This window comes from Prionailurus bengalensis, chromosome A3 (assembly GCF_016509475.1).
Source record: "Prionailurus bengalensis isolate Pbe53 chromosome A3, Fcat_Pben_1.1_paternal_pri, whole genome shotgun sequence".
NCBI lineage: Eukaryota > Metazoa > Chordata > Mammalia > Carnivora > Felidae > Prionailurus > Prionailurus bengalensis.
In genome coordinates this window covers 15,284,815-15,293,965 of record NC_057354.1, presented here as the reverse complement: position 1 = coordinate 15,293,965, position 9,151 = coordinate 15,284,815, and the positions used below count along the sequence as shown (strand labels likewise).

Sequence of the window (9,151 nt, the reverse complement as noted above, 5' to 3'; positions counted from 1 at the left end):
CTATAAACGGGGGGAGGGGGGGGCACAGAGTCTGAAACTCTGCAGCTAAATACCTGGTGGTGCTCTGGTGAGAAGGGTGAATCCCCAGGAGCAGAGCGAAGTCTGGGGGTCTTCGGGACACAGGGGAGAGGCGATTTCCCTCTCTGGAGGACATCTGGTAGAGGCTGTGTGCCCAGTGGACCCAGGTGAACAACCACATTCGCTGGTGCTGGAATAAGGTTGCTGGGGGTGAAGCCTGGTGCCAAATGCGTGTTGTGATTTTCCATAATCCCTGAAGCGCTGCTGCTACACGATCACGTGAACTCTTTCTGGGGCAGGCTGGCACCTGGCCGTGGTCTCTGGGCTTCGGCAGCAGCACGGTCCCGCCAATGTTCCTGGGCGCAGCCGGCACCCGGCCACTGCTCGGTGAGACCCTTTCGCAGAGGGGCAGGATGGGTCAAAGCCGCAGCCCTTCAGAAGTAAGGGGTCGGGAAACACGGCCACATCTGAGAGAAAACTCAGGAGAGAGGTGCTGCCTGGGACTTGGAAAGGACTGTGTAAAAGCGGGGAGTGGATGGAAGCTGGAGACAAAGGACCAGTGCGCAATTGGGGGTCTGGCAGAACAAAGTTACAACACTGGAGACTGGGTAGCTGGGTGACGCCATTTTCACTGCTCCCCGCGCATGCGTGTACACACCTACAGGCGCCACAACAATTCACACCAGTAAGCTGAGCAGCGCCATCTAGTGGAGAATGGAGCCATTACACTAAGCCCCACCCACGGGGCCAACCTCGCTCTTCAGGAACACAAATCTCTCCACCTGCTTAGTTTACAGACAATAAAGCGCTTCATAGTTTGACTTCTAGGGGAAAACGAAGTAATTTCAATCGTATTTCAGTCTGCTCGCAGGTCCATCTATTCACTTTTCTTTTTTTTCCCCCTTTGTCGTTTCATTTCTTTTTCTTGAATACAGAAAGGGAAAAAAAATTATTTTTCTTTTCTTTTTTTTTTTTATTTTTTTTTCAACGTTTTTTATTTATTTTTGGGACAGAGAGAGACAGAGCATGAACGGGGGAGGGGCAGAGAGAGAGGGAGACACAGAATCAGAAACAGGCTCCAGGCTCTGAGCCATCAGCCCAGAGCCCGACGCGGGGCTCGAACTCCCGGACCGCGAGATGGTGACCTGGCTGAAGTCGGACGCTTAACCGACTGCGCCACCCAGGCGCCCCTTTTATTTTCAATTTCTATTAAAAATATTTTTCTTTAATTTTTTCTACACTGAAAACTATAGAAAGCTTATGCAAGAAATTGAAGAAGACACAAAAAAATGGAAAAAGATTCCATGCTCCTGGATAGGAAGAACAAGTATTGTTAAAATGTCAATACTAACCAAAGCAATCTACATATTCAATGCAATACCTTTCAAAATAACACCAGCATTCTTCACAGGGCTGGAACAAACAATCCTAAAATTTGTATGGAACCAGAAAAGACCCCGAATAGCCAAAGCAATCTTGAAAAAGAAAACCAAAGCAGTAGGCATCACAATCCCAGACTTCAAGCTGTATTACAAAGCTAATCATCAAGACAGTATGGTACTGGCACAAAAACAGACACTCAGATCAATGGAACAGAATGGAGAACCCAGAAATGGACCCACAAACGTATGGCCAACTAATCTTTGACAAAGCAGGAAAGAATATCCAGTGGAATAAAGACAGTCTCTTCAGCAAGTGGTGCTGGGAAAACTGGGCAGCGACATGCAGAAAAATGAACCTGGGCCACTTTTCTTACAGCATACATAAAAATAAATTCAAAATGGATGAAAGACCTAAATGTAAGACAGGAATCCATCAAAATCCTCGAGGAGAAAGCAGGCAAAAACCTCTTTGATCTTGGCTGCAGCAACTTCTTACTCAACACGTCTCCAGAGGCAAGGGAAACAAAAGCAAAAATGAACTACTGAGACCTCATTAAAATAAAAAACTTCTGCACAGCAAAGGAAACAAGCAGCAAAACTAAAAGGCAACCAACGGAATGGGAAAAAATATTTGCAAACGACATATCAGATAAAGGGTTAGTATTCAAAATCTTTAAAGAACTTCTCAAACTCAACACCCCCAAAACAAATAATCCAGTGAGGAAATGGGCAAAAGACATGAATAGACACTTCTCCAAAGAAGACATCCAGATGGCCAACCAACACATGAAAAAAATGCTCAACTTCACTCCTCACCAGGGAAATACAAATCAAAACCACAATGAGATACCACCTCACACCTGTCAGAATGGCTAACATTAACAACTCAGGCAATAACAGATGTTGGCGAGGATGCAGAGAAAGAGGATCTCTTTTGCATTGTTGGTGGGAATGCAAGCTGGTGCAGCCACTCTGGAAAATAGTATGGAGGTTCCTCAAAAAGTTAAAAATATAACTACCCTACAATCCAGCAATAGCACTACTAGGTATTTATCCAAGGGATACAGGTGTGCTCTTTCGAAGGGGTGCATGCACCCCAATGTTTATAGCAGCACTATCAACAATAGCCAAAGTATGGAAAGATCCAAAATGTCCATCAACTGATGGATGGATAAAGAAGATGTGGTATATGTATACGATGGAGTATTACTCGCCAATCAAAAAGAATGAAATCTTGCCATTTGCAACTACGTAGATGGAACTGGAGGGTATTATGCTAAGTGAAATTAGTCAGAGAAAGACAAGTATTATATGACTTCACTCATATGAGGGCGTTAAGACACAGAACAGATGAACACAAGGGAAGGGAAGTAAAAATAATATAAAAACAGTGAAGGGGACAAACATAACAGACTCTTAAATATGGAGAACGAACAGAGGGTTACTGGATGGGTTGTGGGAGGGGGATGGGCTAAATGGGTAAGGGGCACTAAAGAATCTACTCCTGAAATCATTGTTGCCCTATATGCTAATTTGGATGTAAATTTAAAAAAAATAAAAAAGAAAATTTAAAAATAGAAAAGTGATTAGATTTATGTGTATTTTATCACAATAAAAGTAGAAAACTTATAGTGGAAAATCCTGTGACTATTTTAAAATTTAACATTTATAATGAATATTTTCCCATAGTCTTAAATATTTTCTACAACTTCATTGATTAAGAGATTGGTCTGCCAATTAATCACCAGTTATTGACATCTTGGTTGTTCCAGTTTTTCCCTATTGTAAGCAATCATTTCACTCTTATTAGTTACATTCTTATAACTAAATCCTTGAGCATTTCTTTATTCCTTGGGAAAGCCAATGTGACAAGAAATGAAAATACACACAATTTAGTCTGTGCATAAATGTTGCCAATTCTCCCTTCATAATGTTTGGGTTATACTTGCACCAACAGAATATGGGTCAACCCATTTTCCCTCATCCTGACCCTGAACCATAGATGATCCAGAATGTCATTCAGAGGAGCCAATGTATTATTGATTGGAAGTGCACAGTTGTATAGTGTCATACTCACAGACCTTAGGTTCATCAGACAGATTTGAAACTCACCTCCATCACTTGCTGACTGAAAGACTTTAGGTAAGTCATCTCATTTCTCTGAAACTTCATTTACTCACATGTAAGAATGGGAAGAATAGAGTTCATCCCATCAGGTGTTATAAGATCTTTTTCCTAAAAACAAAACAAAACAAAACAAAAAAATACAGCTCAACAAGGAAAGCAAATAAATCAATCTATAACCCATAGCCACAGCCTAATGAGCAAATAGAGAATGCTACAAATTTCAAACAATCTGTGAGCAGAGAAATAAAACACTCATATCCAGCAGATTTGGATTAGTAGTGTTGGCATCCACATAGATGCAATGTGAAAATTAATAAAGGAAAACCTCACTGAAATGGAGTTGGGAGGCCACCAGGGGGAGTGCTCCTACCACACTACTTGTTATCAATTGCTGACCCAACAGGAAATGTTCCCAGAAAGTGGATAGTACCTTAGCTTTGTTGTCACAGCAAGACGAAAGGTGTTCCTCCTCCCGTGGCAATAGCCCACCCAATAAGAGACTATCACAACCAATGAAAAGCCATTCTAGTTGGAACTCCATGTTAATTCCCACTTTCCTCTATAAAAGAACCTTCCTCTCCTTTCTTCTCCGGACTTGCCTATTCTTCTGTTGAAGCTTGTTAGCCCTGATTTGCAATTCTCTGCTATTCCCAAGTTAACCTATTCTTGCTGGTAAAAATAACTGACAGTTTTATATTTTAGGTTAACGGCAAAGACATACACAGATTGTATGGAAATGAGTTATGAGCAGGGGGTTTAGCATAGAACACAAGGCTGATACCTGGTAGATCAGGTCTCTCTGGTTCCTAAGAAACCATAAGGAAGGGACCCAAGGGACCCAAATAGGCAGATATTAAAAGCCACCACTTCTTAGGGAATGCATGTGTGGAAAGGGGAGCCCCTGTCGGAGACTTAGTGGCAGCAGGCAAGAATGAAGCAAGGGGAGATATCAGTGGGTCTTTGGAGCCCAAATACCTGATTACATAGGTTACTCATTTCCAGAAGAAATTATCTGATCAAGCCCAGTCTCATTTATACCATTTCTATTTGACAATGGACCGCCTCTATACACATCCCATTTTAAGACTCCATAGGTCAGATAGCTCCCAATTTGTGATGGATAATTCCAGTTTCAAAGTGACTCAATGTCCCATGGTCAGGCATTCAGTTTTTTTACTGGGGTCCACTAGCAAGTAAAGAGATGCTTCTCAAATGGAAAGCACTTGTCAACAGAAGAGGACAAGTCTTGACCTCAATACTCCAAGTATGTGTTCTGTGATTCTCCTACTTGAGTATGCAAATGTTCTATCCAGCATCTTAATCCACCAGAGACACATTTAGTAAAATGCATAGGCTAGGTGCTAAGACCCAACTGGCAGGCAACTTTCAACATACCCTGGTCATGCTGCAGAATCTTTTCTTAATCTGGTAAAACTAGTAGCCTTAAAAAGCATGAAGACACTTTTCCAAAGAAGACATCCAGATGGCTAACGGACACACAAAAAGATGCTCAACATCACTCTTCATCAGGGAAATACAAATCAAAACCACAATGAGATACCACCTCACACCAGTCAGAATGGCAAACACTAACAACTCAAGCAACAACAGATGTTGGCAAGGATGTGGAGAAAGGGGAACCCTCTTGCACTGTTGGTGGGAATGCAAACTGGTGCGGCCACTCTGGAAAACAGTATGGAGGTTCCTCAAAAAATTAAAAATAGAATTACCCCATGACCCAGCAATTGAACTACTAGGTATTTATCTAAAGGATACAAAAATGCTGTTTCGAAGGGGCACCTGCACCCCAATGTTTATAGCAGCACTATCGACAACAGCCAAAGTATGGAAAGAGCCCAAATGTCCACCTACTGGTGAATGGATAAAGAAGATGTAACGTACATATAAATGGAATATTGCTCGCCCATCAAAAAGAATGAAATCTTGCCATTTGCAACAATGTGGATAGAACTAGAATGTATTATGCTAAGCAAAATAAGTCAGTCAGAGAAAGACCAGTATCATATGATTTCACTCATATGTGGAATTTCAGAAACAAAACAGATGAACACAAGGGAAGGGAAGCAAAAATAAGATAAAAACAGAGAGGGAGACAAACCATAAGAGACTTTTAAATACAGAGAACAAACTGACGGTTGTTGGAGGGGTGTTGGGTGAGGGGATGGGCTAAACGGGCAATGGGCATTAAGGAAGCATTGGTTGGGATGAGCACTGGGTGTTATATGTAAGTGATGAATCACTAAGTTCTATTCTTGAAATTATTATTATACTATATGTTGACTAACTTGGACTTAAAAAAGAAAAAAACTCTGGGGGCTCCTGGGTGGCTCAGTTGGTTAAGCGGCCGACTTCGGCTCAGGTCATGATCTCATGGTCCGTGAGTTCGAGCCCCGCGTCGGGCTCTGTGCTGACAGCTCAGAGCCTGGAGCCTGTTTCAGATTCTGTGTGTCCCTCTCTCTGACCCTCCCTTGTGCATGCTCTGTCTCTCCCTGTCTCAAAAAGAAATAAAACGTTAAAAATAAATAAATAAATAAATAAATAAGAAAAAAACTCTGAAAAAATAAAAAAATTTTAAAAACTAGCAGCCATATATTTCCCAAGGAAATAGAGAATGCCCAAAAGTGACACTTGTCATCTCCAAAATCCAGAGGCCCACCATGCATTTTCTCTTGCTTCATGGTGAACCATACAAGGTGCAGGAAGTTGTCTCCTGTCTCAAGAAAATGTCTCCATATGACCTAGACCAGTGGATCTCTGAAAATACACCAGATAGAAAGTCTTATCCTCTGGCATGCACGTGATAAAGCATGTAGGATACCTACTATTTCCCCGTGGTCAGTTAGCACAATGTAAGTGACCTGAGAGACCAGCATGATGTCCTGTGGGATATGGAGTAATCAAAGTCTCTTCAACCTCTATCATGTCACAGGGCCAAGGAGATGACTTAGTCCTGACTAAGATGGTGAAGGCATGTGGCTGAGTCCCTGCATATGAGAAAGCCACTTCTTATTACCGTGATGAGAACTTGCGAAGAAAAAATTTGCTAAAGCATGTCTGGGGCATGAGAAGAGAACGGTGCAGAAGCCAGGGCAACTGCAAGGCCATTGTTTCTCACAGACAGACCAGCCTGATCAATGATTCTCCTCAGCTGGGACCTGGCTTTCTGGAGACCCAAGCCATGGCACAATTTACATTCGCTTCCTCCTCTGCCCCCATGAGATTCAGGGTCTTGCAGGGGTCCCCACTCCTCCGCTTGATCTACCACAGGGGCACACAGTTGTCCCATACCACAGGCAAGCACTCCTCCCAGCCAAAGCAGTCCAGGTGTGGCCTCTCGGTCCAATGAGGCAATGTGGAGTGTCCAGAGAGCTCTGGGGAACACAGGCCAAGACATGAGTTATCACAATGGAGAAAACCAGATCCTTCCAGTAGAATTCATGGTCTGGGGTGCTCACACTGGTGGCAAGGAATAGGTCAGCTGGCAGCATGGTGAACCCACATAGTAGGGAACACTGGTCATGGACACGGGAGGTCATTCCCTATGTGGGCCCTGGCAGGTAGCTTTGCCTCTCTTAATAGTCTCTCCCAGGGTGTTCGGGGGCATGGCCAAGCACTGGGAAGATGCTTGCAGAGTCAGGTTGTCTGAGGAAGCACCCGCTAAGATCTCCCGCAGGGCATGCCCTTACCATCCACCTACATCTGATGATGTCTGTGCTGCTACTGGATCATGATCTTTCCTACAGTCTCCTAGTCCCAGCTCCCAGGATAGGTGGAGAAGCTCCTCCAATACCAGGAGCCCTGGGATGCTTCTGAGGTGGGCCATAGACTCTGGCCTGAGGGATGCTGGTTTCTTCCGTGGGAAATCCTCACTGATGCCCACAGAAAGCACTGCCCTGGAGTTTAACACTGCACACCTCCCTCCAGCAAGCCCTGCCTACCTGCCTGAGTTCTTCACACTTGACTCCAAGTCCCCTTTGGGCACATGTGACCTAGTCCCTGGATTTAGTCCCAGGACAACCTCAGAGGAGCTCTGCTTGCACAGAATTCCACTGATTCACCATGAGACCATGGGCAACACTCATACTGACCCCTTAGTGGCCAATTAATCCTTAGTAGCATCACCGTGAACCACCTGTTCCCCACCACCTGGCTTCTTTCTGGGTTAAAAGAGAGAGAGAATGAGACCATAAGGAGGAGGATTGGGGAAAGGTGGGGACCATTCATTTGATGGAAGACACTGGAGTCTCAGGTCCTGGGACCCCATTCCATGCCCCATCACAAAAGGGGCCATATTGATGGAGGATGGGGTGGGAGACGATAGTGTAGGCACTCACTTCCACACCCATGTTCTCACAATAATGGAGGAGCAGTGAGCAAACAGGAAGTCCAGACGAACATCCTCCTCTAGCCACAACATGACCTCTCACTGTCTTTTGGCCTCAAGCATGTCACTTAACTCCCTGAGATTGGTTTTCTATATTGTAAACATATGGTAACCTGAACCTCACAAGGAGAATGGGTAGAACAGGATGGAGGTGGATTAAATTTAAGAAGAAGCCTCCTTGGGGACCTCCTACTTTGTGCCCCAGAGTGTAGCCCCACCCCACCTCATGTTTAACTTGGCCCTTCTGACTCCAGGCTGAGGAGTGTTCTGGTTAGCATTGGGAGGTACCACACATGAGCAGTTTCTTCCCTGGCGTCACTGGTTCAATGAGCAGATCAACAATGAGGCTGGGCGTCGGGGCCCTGGTGGGGGAGCAGGGGCCAATGGGAGAGAAAATAAAGAAACATCACAAGGGGGGAGAGATCAGAGCCCTGGACCCAGAGAAGGGAGCGCTCTGGGGTCTGCACTGGGTCCTCAATGACTATAAGCCCTAGGAGTAAGATAGGCAGGTCTGTGGACATTTGTTCTGGTTTATTTGACAGGAACAAACAGTTCAGGCAGGGTAAAGGTGTACTCCTGTTGACATCCTGGTGCCCAGGATCTGAGGTCCTTGTGCTTTGGTCTGAATAGAAGTTTGGGGGAGCAGAATGCAAAGTCCAGCGCCCTCACCCACTCACTGGAGGCTCATGCAAACGTTCCCACAGAAGGTTGAACAACATACAGTATTTGCTTTTGGACACTTTAGAAAATATGAACACTGATTGCTGCAAAGATACACGCTGGGCTTCTTCTCACAGGCCTTTAGACCTAAAAAGAGCAGAATCAGAGTCAGTGGAACCAGATCCCTCAAGAGCACTCCTCTCAAGCTTAAATCCTCTCCCAAAAACCCTAAAACCCAAGTCCTACTCATGATGCTCTTGAACTTTTCAGGGAACACAATTTCTTCCCTTTACCCAAACCTGATGATTGTAGTATCTTAAATCCTATATCCCCCCACCCACACACCTTCTGCCCCAACAGATCTCAATGCCTGGCCTCTCTGGGCCCTCTCCTTTCTCTGCAGACAGGAACCTGTCTCCCATGTTAGTCATGGTCTTGGTGAAGTCACCCCCATAGAATCTACACTCTGAGAATTCAGCAAAGTCTGAGACATCCGCAGACCCTCTCACTCCCCAGGATTTTCAGGGTCCAGAAAGGAAGATGACCTGTCACTCTGTCC

The 9,151-nt window shown here is 44.6% G+C and overlaps 1 protein-coding gene across 2 annotated transcripts in view; it reads right to left on the bottom strand.

The window, feature by feature from the left end:
• Positions 1 to 8,444: 8,444 nt before the first annotated feature.
• WFDC10B (WAP four-disulfide core domain 10B) overlaps positions 8,445 to 9,151 on the bottom strand; it is a 62,520-nt gene continuing 61,813 nt past the window's right edge. Inside the window, exon 2 of one of the 2 annotated variants that reach the window (XM_043553849.1) lies at positions 8,445 to 8,739. In XM_043553849.1, coding sequence (XP_043409784.1) covers positions 8,606 to 8,739 — 134 coding nt within the window. In that variant the 3' untranslated portion in view covers positions 8,445 to 8,605. The remainder of the gene's footprint in view (positions 8,740 to 9,151) is intronic. The other variant, XR_006292894.1, reaches the window with a different exon arrangement.